This window comes from Marmota marmota, unplaced genomic scaffold (genome assembly GCF_001458135.2).
Source record: "Marmota marmota marmota unplaced genomic scaffold, marMar, whole genome shotgun sequence".
In the NCBI taxonomy this organism is placed as follows: Eukaryota; Metazoa; Chordata; class Mammalia; order Rodentia; family Sciuridae; genus Marmota; species Marmota marmota.
The window spans coordinates 15,269,793-15,294,782 of NW_026000164.1; the positions used below are offsets into that span (position 1 = coordinate 15,269,793).

Genomic DNA, 24,990 nt, shown 5'->3' on the forward strand with positions numbered 1-24,990 from the left:
CCTTAGCCAAGTAGCTCAAGGAAAGGAAAAAAAAAAAAAAAATATATATATATATATATATATATATATAGAGAGAGAGAGAGAGAGAGAGAGAGAGATTAAAATACAAATTGAAAGTGCTGACATATAACTAATTTAAAAAACATTTAAAAATATTTGTCAATACATGTGCATATAGTTTGGTTTTAGTATTTTAACTATTATAGTAGCAAGTTACTTAGCATTAACTTCTGAGAACCACACTTCATTTCAACCTCAGGAAGATAGAACACTAAAACTGAACAAATTACAAAAATTATAAAGATATGCAAACTCAGCTATATAAATTCTAAACATAAATTTAATTGAAAACAACAGATTTCGGGGAAAAGTTTTTTTATATTGAATGTAAAAAGAGATGATTAGAGCTAATACATAAGAGCTCCATCCTGTATGAGAATATCACAAAGATCTAATAAACAAAAATGGCAAAAACACTATATATGAGGAAAAATAAATCAAAATTTAAAAAATATATCATCTTTTTTTCAGCAATAAACAATAATTAACCTAGGCATGATGGCATGTGTCTATAGTCCCAGGTAGCTGGGGAGCTAGGTAGGAGGATCACTTGGGTCCTAGAGTTTTTGGCCAGCCTAGGCAACATAGCAAGGTTCCATCTCTTAGAAATATAAATGAATGAATAAATAAATAAATAGGGCAATAATAATCCAAGTGCCATGTTATAGCTCATAAATCAACAAAAATTCTTATTGTAAAATGCAAATCATGGTATTTGGCAAACTAGCAGTGGAAAATTTCACTCATTTGTGATTCATTTTACGAACATTTATTAACTGTTTTCCACTAACAGACTCTTTAGTGTCATCTATTATCAGTGCCATTAATACAAGTTAAAATCTAAAGTCGTAAAACTATGCCTTCTGACCCTACATAATTGATACTCAATTATTTATAGATTCTGTATTTGCTTAAATGCTTACATGCTAAAATTTATTTGTAACCTCCAAATCAATACTCAAAGTACTTGAGGCAGAGTACTGAAAAATTTCAACCAGCTTATACTCAAGCAAAGCAATACTCTCTTTGCCTTCCTATTCTAATTCTATATTGCAAACAAGTCTTTTTTGTGGTCTACTTAGAGCCACCTTTTTCTCATTTTTGTGCTTTTTACTGGTGATTTTGCTGTTTAAAACAGTCCAAACACAGTTTTGAAATGCTGTTTAGTGTTCCTAAGCCCAAAAAGGCTAAGGTGAAAAACGTGTGTAAAGATAAACGTCACACAGGCATTTTTGGAGGAAAAATATAAGACAAACTTGATATAAACAAGAGTTCCAGTGCTATTTGCCAAGAGTTCAACGTTAAGGAATAAACAATATATACTACATAAGGTGTTTTTTTAAACAGAAATATATGTGAAAACAAGATTATGGATGGATTCATTAGTTGAGGAGAATACTAGGATCCACAATTTGTAGGAATCTAGTTCTCTATTTTTCCTAGGAGCTCAGGATTTATCCCTTCAGTGTTCACAATGACTCCTTAAAATATAACTACTAAGAATAATGAGAACTAACTGCAAATCCATGTCTGGAAATATATTCTTTTGGCAGCATGGTGGTGGGGATAATATATTCTTAAGTAAAATATAAAACAACCCAAAGTAACTGAATAAGTTCACCAGACCAAAGTTAAAATTGGGAAAACAACCTAAATGTAATTTACACTACAGCAAGTATAATATAGAAAGTATATATAGAGAGAGGGTGTAAAAGGACACATGTGTACTGAATACAACTAAATAAACACTAGGTATACTCAAGGAAAAGACCAAAAGGAAAGGCCAGGTATAAAGCAAACAGTTCTGCTATAGTTGTATGCTTCTTTTTTGAGATTGTTTTGATATTCTATAAATAAAGCCTTAAACTAATACTTAACTTCTCAAAACAAAATTAAGTAAAATACAGTAAGACACTCTAGAATGTGAGAGAAGTAACAATAATTTGGCAGAAAAACCTGGTTTCTAACACGGTACAATCAGGAGCTAGAGTAAGGCATGTGCTCTCCCGTCTCTCAGACCTTTCTCCCCCTCCATGCCCCTTTCCTGACTTAAACCTGGTTTCATTCACTTTCTAACAATTGCTTCTACCTATATATTAAGTTCTATAACACTGCACTAAAGTTTGCTCTGACATTAAGGAAGAATTAAATTTGATTCACAGAAACACTTAGCTGCAGTATAGTGCAGTGAAAGGATGTTTGGACAGTCTGAAAACAGAAGTAAACAGTGAAAAATTACAAACAAACACAGAAAAACAGAAAATGCCAATGAGAGGTTAAGGATGCATTTCTTATAAAAATGTGAATCACCGTACCCACTGAGTCACATAAAGTCTAGTTCTTAAAATACTTATTAAAAGTAGAAAAAGACAAAAGTTCTCATAATTTAACTTCACATTACCCTTTCTACCATCTTACATAGCTGTAGGACTTTATGACATGGCTCTTAAAAGGTATTTCCATGCTGGGGTTGTGGCTCAGTGGCAGAGCACTCACCTCGCATGTGGGAAGCACTGGGTTTGATCCTCAGCACCACATAAAAATAAATTAATTAAAGGTATCATGTCTATCTACAATTAAAAAAAAAAAAAGGCATTTCTACTTGTAGTCTCATTTTAGTCTCGCAACAGCCCTTTCAACAAATTGAAAAACTCAAGATCCGTAGAAGTTGCATGACACAACCAAGGTGACTTAAGTTTGTTCCCAAGCAGAGACAGAAACCACAGGTCTTACCCAAATCCACTGCTCTGATCACCAAAAAAAGCTACTTTGTATATGACACTATTTAAGTTTCTACACTACCTGGTCAAAAAATCAAAAACAAACAAACAAACAAAAAACAGCTAATTTCCCTCATTTTCAAGTGATTAGGAACTTCAGATTTATAAGACTTGGGAGTCTGTAACTTACGGATTTTATCCAAAAATGAAAGTCTGGTCAAACTACTAAATGAGCTCATTTTAATTCAGTCTCACTGTTATACTGTCCTACGCTCAGGTATCTGAACAAATTTCTTCTACTCAGTCTTCAGAATACCTGGTAACACAGCTCAGCCAGTTGAGGAGATTCTTGAACTGCCACTGGACCTGTTCTCCCATCCGTTCCTTTCTCCAGGATGTTTAGGATGGCATGCAGGCACGTCCGAGGGCAACCTAACACTCCTACATGAAACCAAAAGAACATTCAACTTTTCTTGTAGAATTTCTGCATTAGAAATCTCTTAGCCTGTCTTTGTAACAAATTCTGTAAACATGCAAATAAATGCACTGCTATAAAACTCTTCCAAATCTGATACACAAAATTAATAACTAAGGCCAATTCTCTAAACCTCCATTTACCTACTTGCTCTAAGTCCTAAAGATTGACCCATCATATTATCTTTCACTTATCTGTTTTTTTCAATGAATTACCATATGAGCACAAATTCAGTAAGAGACCACTCAGATACACAAATATAGCAACAAACAAATGCCCATATGTCTTATGGTTATACCTGGATCCTGTAAGTTTGTGGTACTGACAGGTTTCTTCAATTCAAAGCCCAACAAGTAGAGAGCAAGATTGGGTGGATTGCGTTCCAGAGAGGTGATGAGAAGATTCAAGATGTGGATTCTTGTTTCATGATGGATTACAGCTAATTTCTTTTCCATTTCTGATCCTTAATGTGGAAATCACAACATATTATGAAACAATACCAGGTTAACAAAAATCAAAAATAAAATTACAATATGAGCCAGGCATGGTAGTGGAACATGCCTGTAATTCCAGCAACTCAGGAGGCTAAGGTAGTTCAACTTCATCCCAAGTTGAAGGCTAGCCTGGGCAATTTAAGAGACCCTGTCTCAAAATTTAAAAAAATATAAAGAACTGGGTATGTTGCTTAGTAGTAGAGGTTATGACAAAAGTTTCCCTAATCTCCATGTTCATTTTAGATTACCAGATTAGCCATTATAAAGGTCTGATTTATTTAAGAAAGAATCCTAAAGCATGGTGGTGCATGCCTATAATCCCAATGATTTAGGAGGCTGAGGCAGGAGGATTACTGAGTCTAAAACCAGCCTCAGCAACTTAGTTAAGCCCTAAGCAACCCAGCAAGATCCTGTCTCAAAACATAAAAAAAGCCTTATACACTTACTCTAGCAAATCCTCAATTTGTCTTATATCACCACTAGACAGTTAAGAGTTCCAGATTTTATTCTTTATGTTAAGCATACATATAAAGTAAAAAATAGCCGGCCATAGTGACACACGCCTGTAATCCCAGTGGTTTGGGAAGCTGAGGCAGGAGGATATCAAGTTCAAAGCTAACCTCAGCAATTTCACAAGGCCCTAATCAACTTAGCAAGACCCTGGCTGTGTACAAAATATAAAAATGGCTGGGGATGTGGCTCAGTGATTAAGTGCCTTTGGGTTCAATCCCTCATACCAAAAAAAAAAAGCAAAATAAAAAATAAGGATGTTAGATAATCTGAGGCATACCCTCTTCTAGACGTACAAATTCTTCTGTATCTTCACTATCCAAACACTCCACAAATCCAGCCATCAGTTTCTGGCTTACACTCTAAGGTCATATAAACAAACAGAAAAAAAAAAGGATAAATTAATAAAATGTTTCTAAATATTAGAGAAACTATGATAAATATGGTTTAACTATAAACATCTGTCTGGGAAAAAATAGGCAAATCTACTCCAAATAAAGTTTGTAGGTTTTAAATTTTGGTTATATTTAGAAAACTTAATTCCTTAAATTTTTTTTAAGTTAGCATTCATTGGAAATAAACTAATAAAGATTTTAAAAAGTTAATGATTCTAAAACTTTTGTTTGCCTAATTTTCCTTCCAAAAAATCAAATTATTACCTTAAAAATAATTTTAAATTGTTGTTTCATGATGTCTTCATTATATTTTCAGTGTTCTGAGATCTTAACCAAAATATAAAATTAAGGTTCTCATCTTCTTTCTAGAAACGCATCACCTAACTTATATGTCCTGACTGATTTCTCCTTTAGAAATCTAGCAGGATGTTAAGATGGATTCAATAATTTAAACTAAAATGAGTGTCAGCAAGCCAAAAATCCCCTGATTATCCCATAATTCCACAAATCCACAGATTAGACATATATGCATATAAATAGTGCTGCTCAACCTGGGTAGTACCACCAATCTACAGGACACTATGGATGTGGAGTCATTTTAAGTTGTCACAACTAGAAGTTACTCCTGACATGTAGTGGCAGGGGAACCAGTGATGTTAAAGGTCTAGCAGAGTGAGTGTCAATTAGCCACAAAATGAAGATCTGTCCCACCCAAAGCGAAAATGCTAGAAGAACTCCTGTTTTAAAACACTGTGAAGAAGGACAAAATCCTTTAGCTAAAGGAGTGATTTCTGAAGTAGAGATACAATAAGATAAATGTCTAAAAAGGAAATTAAAGGAGTCCCTAATAGGAGTCTATTCAGTGTATAGAAACACAACTATTATGAATTGAATAAAAACACTCTACAGTGTAACATCACATGAAGTGACACAGATGGGTTCACCAGACAACCACAGACGTGGACAGCTCATAATAGTTAAACACATTCAGAAATATAGAGGCTCACTTAGAATAGAAGCAACTAATAGGATGAGACTAAAAACAAACAGAAGTTGTGTCCACAAATTCCATCATTTTACATGTGCCTAGAGTAGAGCCATTTTAAAAAAATATTTTTTAGTTGCCAATGGACCTTTATTTTATTTATTTATATGCAGTGCTGAGAACCGAACCCAGTGCCTCACACATGCTAGGCAAGCACTGTACTACTAAGCCACAACCTCAGACCCAGAGTACAGCCATTTTGTAAGCTACAGGGCCACATCCTATGTATAGTGTATGTAGTATACCTGTGACAAGTACAACCAAGTACTTATTCTTGGGAGAATTTTTCCACAAACAAGAATATGGTTCCTCCATAGATACTGTGACTTCTGTCAGAATGCACCAAAAACAACATCAGTTACCTGGTCATGTGTGAAATCTCCAACCAATTTTATTTGAATATTGGAGTTGCAAGAGATACAGCAGAGGATCTTTGCACTTTCAAAAGCCAGTTCTGGATTAGTATTACCATGATACAGGTATCTTTAAAACAATAAAACGTTGGATGAACAATGTGATCAAACTTGATTTCCCATCATTTCACTAAACAAAGTTTAGAACCAGGGATTCCCTAACCCATAGAGCACTTTGGGGTAAATCAGAAAAAGATATCCCCTTCTAGTTAGGAACAGCCTGTCTTAGGCTAAATTGTGTCCTTCCAAAATTCATGTTTAGTCCTAGTAGGATATTAGCATACGTAGCAAATTAAAAAGCAAAATAAAAAGTGACTTCAGTGAAGTCACTGAAGAAGGCCTTAAAGACTGGTGATCTTATAGAAATTGGGGATTTGGACACACAGATCACCATGTGAAACTCAAGTGAGAGATCGTGGTAATGCTTCTGTAAGCCATAGAACACAAAATCATCAGAAAGCTATGATACATGTATGGAGAAAGATGTTTACTTCCTATCCAGCCCTATTCTACAAACACCCAGTTACCAGGCAGAAAGCAAATAATAATGTGTATTTCAACCTCAAATATTTTTAGGATACAGAATAAATTAGGGAGAAATTTTGAGATTCAGTTACTAAAATCAAAAGGGCTAGAAAAAGCAAGATTAAAAGGCCAATAATAAGGGATGCATTAGAGATCCAACAAGATTTAGAAATCAAAGTTAAATGCTCATCTGATTCATATCATCATTTCTCTACCTATGAATATAACTTACCTTGCAATGTTTACTACATTATCTGCCTTCTTAGTTCTGGGATTAATTCCCTGCAATAGCTGTTCTAAAGGAGAGACTATGAGAGCCAGCTGACTCTCTCTTAGAAGATCCATGAAGAGATTTTCCTTTTGCAGAGTAAGGTTGAGAAGTGCAAGGCAATGCTGCACTGCTTTCTCTAGGTGTTTCTTCCCTGAAACCCAAAAATGAAAGTTAAAGCCAGGTGCAGTGGTGCACACCTGTTATCCCAGTGGCTCAGGAGGTCGAGGCAGGAGGATCAGAAGTTCAAAGCCAGCCTCAGCAACTTACCAAGTTACCTGCCTCAGCAACTTACAGGCATCCCAAGCTTAATTTAAGTTTAAAATTTTACCAAGGCCCTAAGCAACTTAGCAAGACCCTATCTAGAAAAAAAAAGGTGGGGGGGGGAGTGGGTGACTGGGTGGTGGTGGTGGTATACAGGTAATATAGCTCAGTAGTAAAATACGCTGTGTTCAATTCCAGGACTGGGGAGAAAATACTGTCATTTACAGAAGAATAAACTGTTTTTAAAATGTAACAACTTTTAGGTACATACCAGGAAAAGGGGCATAGGTATCAAGCTGTTTAACTCCTTCTTCCAGTAAACTAAGAGCAAGCTCCAACATTGGTGACTCATTCAAAAGATGATACATTAGACTAAAGCCAGGTGGTTTATAGGCTATAATTTCTTCTCCTAGATAGAACACAATAGTTGCAATGATGATGAATTAGTATTTTTGTCACATCCTGGCTTTCTATGAAATCATGAGATGTATAAATTCAATGGGATTTACACAAATGAAGGTAACTTCAATTTAGAGACAGTGACATAAGCTATATAAAGTAATAACAGTACTATAGACTATAACAGTACAGAGGAGTAATTCCCAAAAGGGAATTCCCATTTCATATAACAACTAGTCACCCATTAGGTTAAATCATTAAAGAATCCATAATGTAGTGCCCTTTATCTTCCATTCAAATTTTACTTTATTTTCTCTTGAACAAAATAACTGAGATGATTAAAATAATGAAACAAAACACTACTTTAGCTTATAAATATAAATTTGAATTTACAGCTATTTATAACTTATAAATTTTATGAGTTATAAATAGCTTTATAAATAGTTGACACCTTGTTTGAAAAGTGACAAATTACCTTGTAACTCCACAAACTGGTCCACAAAATCTTCAAGCTGAGGCTCATAATCTCTGAGCAGTTTATAAAATACCTCTAAGACAACCTCAGCAACTTCCCACTACAAAAAGAAACAAATATTTTAATAACAGTAAAATAGACCAAGGTAGTAGCCTTGCCAGGCTTTGCATTCCTATCACTTTTCTCTGAAAAATGAGTGAAGTCCCCTATTATTATCATTATTTTTTTGTATCAGTGATTGAACTCAGGGGTACTCAACCACTGAGCCACATCTCTAGCCCTATTTTGTATTTTGTTAGAAACAGGGTCTCACTGAGTTGCTTAGTATCTCACTTTTGCTGAGGCTGGCTTTGAACTCAAGATCCTCCTGCCTCAGCATCCCAAGCTTAATTTAAGTTTAAAAGTTTTAAAAGTTCTATACAAATAAGGGAAAAATATTTACATCAAAGGATGAACGTATACAGCAATATACATGGTAAAATTAAAACTTTAATGCTTTAAAAATCTATGGCACAGAATTGGCATAAGATTGGTACTGTAGACAGGATGGTTGTTGAAATTATTTTCTTAAAATAATTCTTTCTTATATACTTCATTTTATCAAGGCTGAATTTTGGAATGGGACTACAGGATGACCAATTTTTATTACTTTAAAATTATTTACTTTTTTGTATTTTCCAAAATTTTCAAGAAAATTTATTCAAGTAAAAAAGATATATCATCACATGATGAATTTTCGAATTAAAACCTATAGACATTGCCTCTAACACGCTATATTTATTATTTATCTCAATGCAAACCACTGTTTCTATGAGAAGCTGTTGTCCTAAAAATAGAGTTCCATAAGTCAGGCTCAAGAAGACTTTTAAGTAAAATAAATTCTAAGAATTGAGGGAAATATTTTCAGGTAAATATGTGGGGGTAGAACAGAAATCAATGACAAAAAACACTTGAGAAGTAGCTACATATGGATGAAAAAGAATAACATCTGGAAAGAACTTGGCTGACTAGAGCTCTAAACACTTAAGTCATTGACCTTTTTAAGAAAAGGCAGATAAGATATTTAAAACAAGTCCAAAAAAAGTGTCAGAACATTTTTTTGAAGATACTGCAATGATCAGCACCCATTAATCACCTAAAATGACTTTATTAATGAGGCATGGCTGCTGTTAATGATTTCATCAGATCAGAAAATTTATGTGAATAAGATAGCTTACATAAAATGTATTCCCTTTCAAATGTGTATTTTTATTATAAGAAAAACAAAAATTATAAAGCAATTGACAAAAAATAAAATTCAGTTATTTGTGATTATTATCAGAAATAAGCTTTTTCGACTGATAGGGCAATGAATACGCAAACTATGCTACATACAAATAACGAATGTTATACAATAACTAAAAAGACTACTTTCAAAGAATCATTAATGATATGAAAAATATTCATGAAGCTAAGTGGCAAAAAAGGAACATAAAGCAGTCTATTAGCTCAAATGTTATTTAAGTATATATGAATAGAAAAAAGATTAATAATAATCCTTCTTTTAGCAATAGGGTTATGAGTAATAACATTTCTACTTAAATTTTCCAAATTGCCCCAAATTAGCAGGAACTAAGCTATTTTTATAATCATTAATATAACCCAAAAAACCCCATCAGGTTCCAAAACAACAAACTATAAAAATAAAGCAGAAATGTTCCTACAAGATACAGCCAAGGGTATTCTATAATAAATAGTACTATAGACTAACGTGAATTACATCAGAACCTGGAATGGTCTCTTACATAGCTTAGTGGTCATGAGCTTGGATTTGGAATTAGAGTCCTAGGTTAAAATCCTGGTCCTGGACCTTAAGCAGGTTCCTTAACCTTGCTAAGCCTCCATCTGTAAAATGGGAATATTAATAGTACCTGCCTCAAGATAATACTGGAATTACATAAAATGATATATAAGCTCAGTGGTATCTTACAAGCAGAGTCAATGTGTGCATAATGTCAGTGCTCCCTCAGCCTTCAACCATGGCAGCCACACCTAATGGTTCATAATACTCCTTTTCCCACTATGCCAACACTCCGCAACTCACAAACACTACTAACAGATAAAATGTGAGCAAGTTTAAACTTCCTTTAATCCCTGAACTAACTCATCCCAATAAGGGAAGTGTGTTTTCAACAAAGGTATAACATTTGTGGTTCAATTTTAGTAAAAATATGCTCAATTAAGGATCTAAATATCTACATGACTATAAACTCATATAAATTACTCATTCCTAAATGTCAGTGCTTTGATGTTAATGCCCAAACTTATTTCTAATGCACAAAAATTAATCCAAAGACATTTGAGAATTAAGACTAAATTTTACTAACTTTCAGAGGCTAGAATGAATTTACACAATTCTAGAATGATAAAAGAAAATGCAACAATAAATGAATAAGGAGAAATAAGTTTTTCTCTGAACATAACCTTTTCGGCTGCTCTTCGGTAAGCTCTTGTGCGGAATCGGAGAAACACAGAATCTCTAAGAAATTGCAAATAAGGGTCAAAGCCAGGGGGCCGAAGACCAGCGCCCAAATTAGAAGGAAATGAGCTCTCCACCAAGGTACTAATAAGCTGGCAAAAGGCCCGAGTCAATGGGTATTCTTCACATCGGGATTCTATTTCATTGAGCTCAACCTTTAAAGAAAAAATAAAGAAAATCTGACAATACAGAACTAACAGCTGAGTAGTGCAGAACATTTTACAGAAATTAATTAATAGTACTATATCACAACAAAAGATAAGTAACAGAGATTACTAATTTTTCACTGAGAGGAAAAAATAAAAGTATTATATCAATATAGAAGGGTCATCTGAAAGAATTTCAAATTCCCACACAATGTTCCAAACTTGAATTAAAAATAGAAATCTTAAATGTTTCTTTAAAAAAAGGAAGAGGGAAAATAGAAACTAAAAGAATTAATTATCACTTCAGGTTAACTCAAGTAACCTAATTAAATTGAGTTCAAATCAAAACTTTTCAGTTTGGATAGCTGCCATGTAACATTCTTTTCCAACATTGAAACATTGAATATTTTGGTTCCTTTCACTTAGTGTTTCATCTCTATTTCAACACTGATCAGAAAACCCTTCAAAGCAAAAACATTAGAATTAAAAACTATAGACACTTAAATGTTAAGAATAATTTTTGCATTTTTTTTAATCATTACAAGTATAAATGAATATAGCATTTAACTAAAAGGAAAACTTTACCTCAATACCAATAGCTTGCCTCTGGCTTGGAACCCTGACGGTCTGCAGTATCTTAAAATAAGAAGTAGATGTTAGGAATGCTCCTCATTCATCAATTCACAATACTTTACTCTCCAGCAATGTAATATCACATACCTCACCCACCACACCCACACATCTCACACTGTCCATCAGAAATAACAAGGGAGGAGCTCTTCCTGGACTTTCATTAGCAATTCTGGGAGAGTTAGATACAACTTTCAATTTTATGGTGTGTAAAAAACTGGTAATTTGTAAGATCAAATAAGAGCTCTGTTCAGCAAATTTCCTCTCAGATATTCTGGAAATGAATCTTAAAAAAGTTATTTACAAGAAGAAATCTCACCAGCGTGTAAGACACTGCTCTCTGTCCACAACCAGCCCTACTTAAACCAAGAAGTTAGCTTACTGAAAATGGGTTTCTTAAAGAGATTTGGAGTTAAGATGTTGTTCTGATCTTGTTATGGGTCTAAGTATTCTACCATATAATAAAATTATATTTGTGTATAATTTATATGTAACATATGTATAGTAAAATTGTATTTATTCACAATACTTTACTCTCCTGCAAGTCAAGAGTGTACTATCAAGTAAAATACTTTAAAATTTAAAAAAAAAAAAAGTTTTGCTCTAAGGATAGAAATGTCATTGTGTAACTAAGGAGAACAAATAAAAAAATGAAAAGAAAAAAAAAAAAAGAATGTCAAAACCCAATTGCATTGCATTTCAGATGTACAGAAGTAAACAGCATGTAGGAATCTGATAAGTACTGGTATACTCATGAATCAAAAAGGGAAGTGTTGCAAGGTGCAGCGGCTGTACCTATAATCCAGGCAATCAGGAGACTGAGGCAGGAGGATCACAGTTCAAAGCCAGCCTCAGCAACTTAGAGAGGCCCTAAGCAACTTAGTGAGATCCTGTCTCAATAAAAATAAATAAGGCTGGGGATGCAATTCAGTGGTCAAGCATGCCTAGTACAAAAAAAGAACCTGAAGTGTCAATAGTAAGCCAAAAGTGGCCCAGCCTCTCAACACACAGTCCCACTAATTATTGTTTTCCTTTTTTTTTATAAAGTACAATTCACATCTTTAGGAAGCATATGTTAGAATTACTCTACAATACTACTTTAAAATGGATGCTTCTGTAAATAATGAGTTATAATGACAGGCTCGTTTATGTTGTATTGCTCCTAAGACAAAACACATATTCCATCTAACAATTTTCTTAGGGATATTTCTATAAGGTATATCAATTTTTCTTTTCCACATTATCACATAGAGAATATACTTGATAGAAAAATTCCAATGGAGCTTGCATTTAGAGAAAGAAAAAGACTCCAAATATTATATAACCCATATATTTCCCCTCCCATGTCAGCATAAGTACATTTCCTAAGTGTGCAGAAATAAAAAAAATTCCTGCTATATGCCCATTTTAGCACAAAAACTATGTTCCTGGCAATAAGCCTTCGTGACCACCAGTAAAAAGTTCTCTGGTTATTGTTAAAATTTCTGTACAAAAATAGCAAACTTGTGTTGCCCTTTAATAGGAAAACAACCTCCACAGATATTTCACTCTTCTGATATAGGGAAAGATGGATATAGGAAAGAAAAACAGACATTTCCCATTTTAATGTGTTTATATGACTTATGAAGGCTTACAAAAGTTTGTCTAAAAGACAGAGAAATTCCATCTACCTATCTTTACAGACATTGAAAAACAAGATCTTCAAAAATGTATTTGAAAAACCAGTCTCTGGTAACCTAATAAACTTACCAACTAATCCAAGAGAAAAACCCAGGCCTATTAGTTTCTGATGCTGTACGTGGCCCCCAAACCATAACTTTCTCATTGAGAAGTCTAAGACATACCGTAAGTTAACATGTTGCTCTTGCTTCTACGGTGTTTTTGAGCTCACTTTCCAAATAATACAAATAAGGGAGTTCATAACACTACCTGAGTGTATTCCAATGACTGCCAGAGGGAAGCAGCAATTTCAGGAGACTTTCCAAAAGCTGCGAGAGTCTTCAGTAGTTCAGCTTTGAGAACAGGGGGAATACTACACTGTAGGAGCCCAAGAATCACCACAACAGGGGTCCACTGAGGATGTTCACACAGAGCCAAACGAGCATTTTCACTCTGAGAAATGAACACACACAAAAAAAGTCTCAATTTTACTTTAGACACTCTGTTGCCCATGCTGATCTCTAGTTCCTAAACTCAAGTGATTCTCCTGCCTCAGCTTCCCCACTAGGCTGGAATTTACAGAGGTACATCCCCAAGTTCAGCTTTCCATTTTTAAAAACTAAGAAAGGAAAATAACCAGCAATCACTTAACTGCTAGCATTTATACAGAGCCCTGACAGATTTAATACATACTAAACAAAGATAAGCCTAACATGTTTGCTTGAAGTCTACCAGTGGATCAAATCAAATTGATAGTATGGTCAATGTAAAGAACAGAGAAGAAGCAGCCTATGAAGAACTACTTTTGATGATCCAAGTATGGAAAATAATACTACAGAGATAAATGGTCTGCTAGGGTCTTATAAATATTATCTCAGCATTTTAAATCCTCTCTGGAAAAATATATTATAGTGTAATATCATGCATGAATGAATAAATACTTGTCTTTTTCAGAGGAAAAAATAGACATATATAGTATCAAGTTATCTCTTCATTTTCAATAATATAAATTACTAACTTGACGTTTTGACATTTAATAATGTTAATCATGATTAGAAAAACCAAAAAGCTAGAAGATACTATTCCTTTCCTCCAGAGAAAACATCAGCCTGAGCACTTAACTTTGGTCTAGAAGTTGGAAAATAATATTATGAAGATAAGTCTGATTGTAGCTAGTAAAATGCTTTGTTATGGGGATAAAAAATAATAATTCCGTAAATCGCCTTTCTTTTTAATTAAAGTTATTCTCTATGTATGCACACACATTATCACTACATTTGTGTTAGAAAACCTTCTAGAAGGATGCATACTTAAAACTCATTCTTACATGCCACTCTGGTTCAGGTTCAGGATATTATTTTCATACCAAAGTTATTCCAATGAACAAGGTTACCACAATTTATACCCTCTACCAGGACAAGAAAAGAAAAAGCTTAAAGGCAGAATGCTATATTGTGCTAAATCTATCACTCACATGTGTAAGAATGAAGAGAAAACGTTTGACCCCTTAAAATATTACTGTGCTAGAATATAAGTAAACTTATGCTGTAGATTGGTTACCTACCCAAGTAATGATGGTAGATGTGAGCTGCAAAAAAGCAATCAACCCATCTTGCTCCTTCTGGGTGATGCCACGTGAAGGAAGGTGACGGTACTGGACACTATCTGCACTTGGAAGATCCTTTCGGAGATGTTCATGATAAAGCATTAAGGAGTGAAAGAAATGCTCCCAGGAAACAGGACTACCACCTGCTCCCTGAATATTTTCAACTGTAAAGAAAGGTGGTACAGAATATTTTTTCAAAAACCTCTATTCATTTGCTTAGAAATGAAAATAAAATTAATTTAAAACAATAAACTTTGTCTTTGTCATAACACAAAGGCAATCTTGTTCCAGGTAAGTAGTATGTTGAAAAAGGGTTAACACACCTCTAAAACTAGAATTTTGAACTAATTTTTCCTAAGGGCTAAGAATGGGATGATATCCATGTAAATATTAATTATTTTGCATGTCAGTTACCTGCTTAAGACCCACAAGAGTTCTGTGCTGTCATATAGCTATTCAGGGCTGCTTTCCCCCACAAAATAACCCACAAATATTAAGCTTTCCCAAAGAAAGGTAATTACATTCAAGATTTGTAAATTATGCTATTTTGTATATTTTGCCCCTAGTGTACAACAGTAGGGGCAAGAGTATAGGATATAGAACAAGGAGGCCCTGACAAAGTAGATCTGACAGGCAGATCTCAGTTCTAATCATGGCTCCCCAATGACCTGTCACCTTGGGTAAATTATTTTACATCTCTAAACCTCAGCTTCTTCACATTTAAAAATGAAAATAATATCTACCTGACAAACCAGATGTCTACTATCTCTTTTCCAGTGTTTTTGATTTAACCAGACCTAGTCTAAAAATGAAGTGAGAAAACTGGGAGAGGGTCAAGAGAAAACTTTAGAAAAACAAGTATTTTTGAAAATAAAAAAAGAAAATAGATGTGGAAAGGGAATGTATTTTTCTTTGTATACCAGTTGTGTTCTTGAAATATTACACTTATTCTGATTTGTTAACCTGAACTGTACCTATATATGAGAATGACAAAATTCCCAAATCTGTGAGACCATAATCAGTGTGTCACCAGCATGCTTCTTGTCCTCTGTTGTCATAAGGATAACTTATATCTTTGGAGAAACCCAGCTTTACTAAGCAGTGGGATACCAAACTCAACAGTGTAACAACAAACTTAAACAACATCCAATTTCCTTACCATGACTACTACCATTGACTTTGAGCAGGCTAAAACAGTAGTGTGCACACTGAGGGCCATTGGCCAATCCCTGGAGCATTTTCAAATAGGGAATATAAATAGTTGGAGGCAAAAGGTCACCCATTTGCCTAACAAACTTTGACAAGACAACCTGAAATAGAGAAAAGAAAATAGTTTAAGTAAAGCATATATTAACTATAATGCAACATGGACTAGCTAATAAAGACTATATAAGCTAAAACCAGTTTTCTGATTTTACCCTTGCAAAAGACAAAATTGGTATTCTATTTATGAAAATAGTTTTTTAAGCTTGTCATCAGCAATTTAATGCAATTACAGAATATTTTTGTGAAAATAAAATGCATTTCCCCCCCAAACATCTCAATGTTACAACATAAGACTAGATATGTTTTTTTCTTTTTTTGCAGAACTGAATATTGAACTCCCAGAAGTTTGGGAGGGTGAGGCAGGAGAATTGCAAGTTCAAAGGCAGCCTCAGCAACTTAGCGAGACCCTGTCTCTTAAAATATACATATTAAAATGGGTTGGGGATGTGACTCAGTGGTTAAGCACCCCTAGGTTCAACTCACAGTACCAAAAAATAAAAATAAAAAAAAAAAAAAATCTTGCATATTGAGCCCAAGGACACTCGACTACCAAGCTATATTCCCAGACCTTTTTTTTTTTTTGTAGTTGTAGATGGACAGAATGCCTTTATTTTATTTGTTAATTTTATGTGATGCTGAGGATTGAACCCAGTGCCTCAGCAATACTAGGCAAGCGCTTTGCACTGGGCTACAACCCCAGCCCATCCCAGACCTTTTTTTAAAAAATTATTTTTTATTTTGAGAAAGGGTCATGCTAAGTTTCCTAGGCTGGAGTCAAATTTACTATCATCCTGGTTCAGCTTATGCAGCTGCTATGATTGTAGGCGTGTTTCACAAAAACTGCGTGACTATACACCTTTTAAAAAAAAATTTTTTTTTTTAGTTGTTGATAGACCCTTATTTATTTATACATAGTGCTGAGAATCGAACCCAGTGCCTTACACATGCCAGACAAGGGCGCTACCGCCCGAGGAGCCCCAGCCCCAGCCCCTAAACACCATTTTTAAATATGTAAAATACCTGAAGAAATTTACTAATCCAAAATTAACCAGCAAATTCAAAGGTACACTTAGAACTCAAAGTTCCTAAATGCCAACTGCATTAGTATGAAAACCAAGCAATCAGTAATTATTTTGACAGTAACCTAAACATACAACTATTGTGTTCCCACCAAAACCATGTTCCTATACTCCTGCTGTATTAAGCTTCTTTCTTAGTTTTCCCTTTCTACTTGCTTATATTTAAAACCTATGACTAAAAATATTAATTCAGACTCATTAGTTGGACCTACACTGAAAATGTATAGATACCTGAGAAATTTTATTAAATGCGTTAGGTATAACAAGGTTTTATAATGACATAGGAAAATATCTTTATTTTTAAGACAGATCCTACTTATTATTAAGGAGTGAAATGTGATATAGACTATAATTTCCTTTAAAAAAATCCCAGCAAAATAAGTGTTAGAAATAATGGGAATAGATGAAGCAAACATGGCAAAATGTTAACATAAAATGTGAAATTAAGATGTTAAGTATTCATTATAATTATCTTCCAAATGTTTGAAATTTTTAACTGAAAAAAATTTTAATCTTTAAAAGGTTAAAGAAAAATTTTAATCTTTAAAAGGTTTAAAAGGTTAATACATCCTTCTCTGAAACATTTTTCAAATGGGGAAAAACTGAAATAACACAAGAAATACAATAAAATAAAAAGAAAGCATCTGATCCCAAACTGCACAGAAAAATAAAAAAATATACAGCATAAAAGCTTCTACTCCAAAAATCCCCAAAAGACAAATCCTGACATGGCAATCCATTTTATTTACTTCTGTACTTCACACTTTAGACAATATAGGATGGAAAATGAACTCTTGTCTATGTTATCAATAGTTATCATAGGCATGTTGTCATCAATTAAAACTTCTAAGGGCTGAGGTTGTGGCTCAGTGGTAGTGCACTTGCCTAGCATATGTAAGGCACTGGGTTTGATTCTCAGCACATCATATAAAATAAATAAAATAAAGGTCCAACAACAACTAAATTAAAATAATTTAAAAAAAATTCTAAGCCTTGCTCCTTAATATTTGTACCTCTCCTACTCCTAAAACTTGATTAAAATCATGTATATTGATTACTGTTGCACCTTTGGAGGAGAGACTAAAATACTAATAAAACTAATGATGAGACTTGCCTTTTTAGCCTCTAAGCATTTAACACACAACCTGTAAAATGATTAGAACTTGAATTTAATGGTTTTAAACTTCCCCAAATAAAGGAAAAGTATAAATTTCTAAAAATTAACACTAGAGGTCTTTTGTATTAAATAGCAACATCAAGAGTAACATCTTTCATATTTTCAAAACTCCCAATTACCACACCAGAGTATAAAAGTAGAAAGCCTAAAGACTCACCTGGCGTTGAGGGGGTCGCTGATGAGCCACCCCCAGATAAGAGCCCATGATGGTGGGAGTCTGCAGAGGCTCTGAGGGACACCAATATTCTAGGGCAAGCTCCAAATGAAAAGGATTTTTTTTATATAGTTCACCAATCTGCAATGAATAAGCAAAGACTGTGGGAAATGCTTATAATAAAAAAAATGCTTTAAATAAGAATATACAATAGTATTGATTTCACTTGTGGATTTAAAGTACGATAGCTGAAATTTTCTAAAGTAAGGAAAAACATAAGGAAGGGACAGAGATGACAAAGTACTCAATATAATTAGTGGCTTACCAGGAGCATTAAGTGTTCTAGATCTCTTCTGAGAGAAATGGGTGGTTCATTACCCATCTGCATACTCATGTGAATTATTCGAGCATCTTCATCTGCCCGGTTCCTCAGCTGTTTCACCTATTAAATTTATTAGATGAATATGAACTTCTTATTTATGGAATAATAATATTGAAATCAGGATATTAGACAATTATCTTAAAGTGATTATATACCAGAAAAACTTTAAAAAGTGTCTATTCTACTTCAGCGACATGAAGAAGTATGCAAGGAAATTTATTACAACATTACTACCTGTAATTTCTAATATCTTAACACTTCAAAGAATTTTAGACTGCTTAGAAGTTGAATTTAACCCAGTGTTTTCCCAATGGGGCCACTACTGACATTTCAGGTAGGATACTTCTTCACTGGAATGGATTATCCAGAACATTCAAGACACTTAGCATCCCTGGAACTAAATACTAACCACCAATAACAACACTACAGTAATTATAAAAAGCAAATGTAGTCCTGCTCATTTCCCAACATGCTGTAAAGATTATCGTAGCCCTGCTTTTGTTTACATTTGTGTAAACTAAATACCCACCGAAGTAACAAACTACTTCTTAACAACAACAAAAACAAAACAGCTTGATGTTTGTGGAACATTCCACAGAACAGTAGAACATATATTCCTTTCAGGTGTACACAGAGCATATATCAAGATAGGCCATATTGAGCCATAAAACAAATGTCAACATAATTGAAAAATTACAATGTTCTCCTACCAAAACATAACTAAATTAAAAACTAGCGACAGAAAAATAACTGGGAAGTCCTCCAAACATGTGGAAAATTAGACAACATACTTCTACATAAATACTCGGGATATTTTAGAAAATATATTGAAACTGAAACAAACAAAAAAATGCAACCTGTTAAAATTTGTGTAGCACAGCTAAAGCAATTACTAGAGACAAATTTATAGTACTAAAAAAAAGTTTATATAGGGGGAAAATGTTTCAAATCAATAATCTAAGCTTCTACCTTAAGAAACTAAAAGGAAAAGGGCAAATTAAACCCAAAGCAAAAAAGCAAAAAAAAAAAAAAAAAAAAGAGCTGAAATAAGACAACAAATTAGGCCAAAAGCTAATTTATTAGAAAGACCAGTAAGATTATAAACCTCTACCAGGTTAATTAAGAATGGGAGAAGGCGCAAATTACTAATATCAGGAATTAAAGGAAATATCACTACAGATCCTATAAAAACAAAAAATACAATATAGTACGTTAGGAATAACTTTATGCTAATCAACTTGGTAATTTGAATGAAATAAACAAATTTAAAAATTTTTAGTTGTAACTGGACACAATATCTTTATTTTATTTATTTTTATGTGGTGCAGAGGCTCAAACCAGAGCCTCACACATGTTAGGGGAGCGTAGCTCTACCACTGAGCCTCAACCCCAGCCCTGAAACAGACAAATTTACTGACAGCTACAAACTGCCAAAGCTCCCTCACCAAAAAAAAATACATAATCTAAGTAGTTCTATAGATATTAAAGAAATTCCAGTATCCCAACATTATGTAAATTCAGTGTTTACCTTATTACACACCACTTATGATTCTTCTATCAAAATTCTTCTCAACCTTCATCTTTTCATAATCAGACTCATTTGGGTTACTAATTAGGAGATAATTTTAAACCTTAACTCTTCTAAGGATTCCACAAATATAAAATGAAAGGATTGACAGGTTATCATTAAAAGGACTTGATGCTACCTATCAAGTCCTTTGATGTTACTGTCGTTTAGATATCTGTTAGGTATACTCTATTCTATTCCTTACCATTGTAATTTACTATCTGCACCTCTTATTGTTACAATCTATATATTTTTTGTATCTATCTTATCTCATGAATTAGACTATAAATTCTTTGTTGACAGGGAATAAGTTTCCTACATTTTTTTTTTCCTTAGTGCTGGGGATTGAACCCAGGGTCTTTTTCATGTGTGGTACCACTTAGCATATCCCCAGCTTTATGTGTCTTCCTCACTATACCTAAGCATGGTACCTGCATCACAGGAGAAACAGTGAACACTGGATTCATTAAGTAATGAATAAACACTTCACTCCTTGACTGTTTTTGCCACTTTTTTTTTTTTTAATGGACACAATACCTTTATTTTATTTTATTTATTTTTTATGTGGTGCTGAGGATTGAACCCAATGCCTCATATGTGCGTGCTAGGCAAGGGCTCTACCACTGATCCACAACTCCAGTGCCTGTTTTTGCCATTCTTGGTAATTTTTCCATTTGCTTTATGTTTTCTAAAAGGTATGGTATTAGAAATCTAATATGTATTTTAAGTGTAGAACCTACGGGGTGCTTTCTTTTTAACATACAAAGGGACAGTTTTAAAATATACATACATTTACTTTCTGCCACCATTTTGATGACTTCTTAAGCACAAAATGGCAAACAGAAAATAAGGAACTGTCAGAAATGGCTCCAACAACTCACTGCATTAAAGCTTCTTAAATCCATTACTTTACTTGTTTACATCCTGAGGCCCATTTATACATGATCAAGAGTCTAAACAATTATCTATGAGATTATTCACTGTGCCTCTTCCAAATCATTATAAAAATAAAGTTGTCTACTTTTTCCTTATAAACCATTTTCAATGTCAACTATCCCTTCTTAATGGTTTATTTTTGACTAATGGGGACTCTTTTATTTCATTTTCATGAGTCACAACTATAGTTACAACACACCATGTTCAAATTTTAGTCTATACGAGCACTAGACAAGGTGGCACACTCCCATAATCCCAGCAACTCAGGAGGCTGACAAAGAAAGACTGCAAGTTTGAGGCTAGCCTGGTCAACTTAGTGAGACCCTGTCTCAAAACAAAGTAAAACAAAAGAAAGTGCTGGGGCTATTGCTGTGTGCGTTATAGAGCAGCCCTGAGATCAATCTCCAGAAATGCCAAAAAAAAATATTTTCTTAGTATCTTAAAAGAGTTTTTTAGTTTCAAAAAAAAAAAAAAATCAAGCAGTACAAAGTTATTTTACAAAATTCACTACATTTTACTCATTTTGTATTGCTATTCTTACCTTCATTGGCATGAGTGCAAGGAAATCTGTAATGAGATTATGGGTTCTACGAATATAAAATTCTTCCTGATAAAAGTTTTCTGACACTACTACAGACTCAGTGAGGAAAAGGAAAACATTGTCAGCAACTGCGAGCTCTGCCATTGCTTCATCTGCTTCTGTGAATTCAGCCAGAGCTAGAAACATATTTAGAAACAAAAACATTGGGAAAAAGTCATTAACTCAAGATATAATACCTCATAATGGTCTGCTGATGGTTCAAATTTCAGATACCTTCCCAACCTTCTACCATGTGCTATACTTACTAAAATGAGATTATGTATAACTGTAACTAACTCATAAACTCCAAAGAATTACTGAAAAAGTATATTATAAAACTACATACTCTTCATTTAACAAAAGTGATGAAAATTAATTTAGACATGTGTAATATAACACTGACACAGTCAGAGAGCTATTATCCAAACAGTAAAATATTAAAAATGATACTAAGGCTTTCATAACAACGAAATCGTATTGGTCATTTGGAAAAAATCATCAAGCCAATGAGTAAAGATCAAAACCTGAAAAACAAAATCTTTACAATAAACTGACCTACTTACAACATTTTTAACATTTGGAAAATTTAAGTTACTACAAACAGAGAAAACATAATGAACTTCAACATGACCATCATTTCATTTCAATATTACCAATTTACTTCAGCTATATATCCTCTCTTCAACAATATCACATTGAAGAAAATTTCAGACAAACATCTCAATATTTTAACATTTCAACATTTATCATATCTTCAAAAATAATTTTTCACTGTCAAATATGCAGTGATTAAATTTATAATTATATTATCAATGCGATGTAAGATTTTACTTTGCTTCTTTTGTATGGTCTGTTTGCTTTAAATAAGGATTCAAATAAAGTCCACATATTGCAGTTAACTTATACATTTCTAGGCTTCCATACATCTTTTTTTTTTTTTAATTTGTGGCACTGGGGATAGAATCCAGAGTCTTATGCATGGAAGGCAAGCACTCTACCAACTGAGCTATATCCCCAGCCCCATATATCATTTTTATTTTTTCTTTAAGTATCCCATAGTTTCTACAATGTGGTTAGGGACTGCATCCCAGTGGTATAGGTTATTTTCCTTCTTCTGAATATACTAAAAGTTGGTAGTTCTACCTAAAGACGCTTGATATGGCTTCAAATTTTTGTTAAAAGTATGTCATAGGTAGTACTGCACTTTTCTAACAAGATACACTATTGCTTGTAACTGCTTCTAAATTTTAAATACAAAATTGTTAGGTAACTTTGTGGCAATCTGGCATTGGAAAAGAACTGCTACATAACTTATTCTGCTTGGCTGTCACAGACACCAAATACATAGAAAGTACACTTTCATTGTTACTGTTATAGAAAGTACACTTTCATTGCCTTGAAAAAAAGTCAAGAATATATAGAAGCCAGGATAGTCTCCATCAGAATAGATGGCTTTCTGTTTTGATATATGTTTTATTTTATATTTTGAAATAAAATCTGCATTCTACCCATAGCATTAAACTCACTGAGAACAAAATACTCTCTTAATTTCTTATTATGATTGATACTGACACTTAATTAAGTTACTAATGTTAGCTAAGTATTATTAACATCATTTATAGTTTACAATTTCTTGAGGCTGAAGTATAGCTCTGTAGCAGAGTTTGTGCTTAGGAGTTTAATTTCAATACCCCACCCCCACATCACTCTAATAGCCCTAATTACTAAAATATATTTAAAAAAACAAAACAAACAAAAAAAAAAACGAGAATATTAAACCAAAAAGATTAAGTAGCCAAAGATCTGGGACTTAAAACTATAAATCATAACATATTCTTATCTATTATTCTATAGCAAACTATAAAATAGGATAGCATATTCTACAGTGCCCCTTAAGATGTGATATGGGAAATTATAGTATAAGACTTTGATTAATGATCACAGCCACTTGAAGTTTAAAAGCTAATTTTATGTCAGAAAAGTAATGAAATAAAGACATATAAATGAAAAGAGTATGTGTAGTTGTAAAATAAGAGTTTGTACATGAATGTTAAAGTCTAAAGGCTACCTACCTAAAGTCTAAAGGATACCTTATTATTATTATTATTGGTACCAGGGATTAAACCCAAGGGCTATTAACTAATGAGCCACATCCCCAGCCCTTTTAAAAATTTTTGTTTTGAGAAAGGGTCTCATTAAGTTACAAAGATCTTCCCTGAGTTGCTGAGGATGGCCTTTAACTTGTGATCCTCTTGCCTCAGCTTCCTGAGTCACTGGGACTAGAGGCACGTGCCACCATGCCTGGCTAATAATTTTTTTATAAAGTGACCAAAGATAGACTACTTATGTTCATATTTATTTATGTCAAAAGATAGTACTTCTCCCAAAATGTCATTAACTGATACACTGACTCTCATTATAAAATTACCTACAATTTACCTGTCACATCAGGTAGTTGGGATATTCCCCTCAATGCCAGAGCCCAAGCAAGTCTAACAGTGGCTTGCAGCCCAGGTAATTTCCAAGGCTGTGAATCCTGAAGACGAGAGTGAACTGTTGCAATGTACTGTCTTTCTGTCAACAGTGGAAGCTGATGAATCATATCTGAAAACATAAAAATAGATGACTTTACCAAAAAGTACATAAATGAATTTTCACTTTTGACACAAAGATATAATGTCTGGAACTCAGAGCATCTGAGCATATTCAAAAAAGAATTATGGCTAGTTAATATTAATGTCTGACATACCATACATACTACTGTTAAGTACTTACACACAAAAAATGAAAGAAGAAAACAGATAACCAATTCTAAATTCTAATTTCATTACTTTCAATAATTTTTATAATATAAAATTTAAAAAAAGTTAGAGCCACTCATTTTTTCTACATATAAATTCTAAAATGTAAATAAATGTTAATCCTCAAAATCAAAAAGGTTTATGCAGCTGGACACACTGGCACATGCCTCTAATCCCAGCAGACTAGGAGGCTGAGGCAGAAAGATCGGAAGTTTAAAACCAGCTTTAGGGGCTGGGGATGTGGCTCAAGCGGTAGCGCGCTCGCCTGGCATGCGTGTGACCCGGGTTCGATCCTCAGCACCACATACAAACAAAGATGTTGTGTACGCCAAAAACTGAAAAATAAATATTGAAATTCTCAAAAAAAAAAAAAAAAAATAAAAAGAAAACAATCTTTAAAAAAAAAATAAAATAAAAATAAAAACAAGCATTAGCAACTTAAGGAC

The 24,990-nt window shown here is 33.5% G+C and overlaps 1 protein-coding gene across 2 annotated transcripts in view; it reads right to left on the minus strand.

The window, feature by feature from the left end:
- Nup205 (nucleoporin 205) overlaps positions 1–24,990 on the minus strand; it is a 68,931-nt gene that overhangs the window by 31,068 nt on the left and 12,873 nt on the right. For both annotated transcript variants that reach the window (XM_015493800.2, XM_048786904.1), the window contains exons 7-22: positions 24,183–24,347; positions 21,705–21,880; positions 18,604–18,720; positions 18,282–18,419; positions 15,762–15,912; positions 14,561–14,766; positions 13,267–13,449; positions 11,293–11,343; positions 10,507–10,716; positions 8,044–8,143; positions 7,441–7,578; positions 6,870–7,059; positions 6,062–6,182; positions 4,540–4,621; positions 3,554–3,718; positions 3,097–3,221 (exon numbers count right to left, since the gene is read on the minus strand). In XM_015493800.2, the coding sequence (XP_015349286.1) occupies positions 3,097–3,221; positions 3,554–3,718; positions 4,540–4,621; positions 6,062–6,182; positions 6,870–7,059; positions 7,441–7,578; positions 8,044–8,143; positions 10,507–10,716; positions 11,293–11,343; positions 13,267–13,449; positions 14,561–14,766; positions 15,762–15,912; positions 18,282–18,419; positions 18,604–18,720; positions 21,705–21,880; positions 24,183–24,347 (2,318 nt within the window). The remainder of the gene's footprint in view (positions 1–3,096; positions 3,222–3,553; positions 3,719–4,539; positions 4,622–6,061; positions 6,183–6,869; positions 7,060–7,440; positions 7,579–8,043; positions 8,144–10,506; positions 10,717–11,292; positions 11,344–13,266; positions 13,450–14,560; positions 14,767–15,761; positions 15,913–18,281; positions 18,420–18,603; positions 18,721–21,704; positions 21,881–24,182; positions 24,348–24,990) is intronic.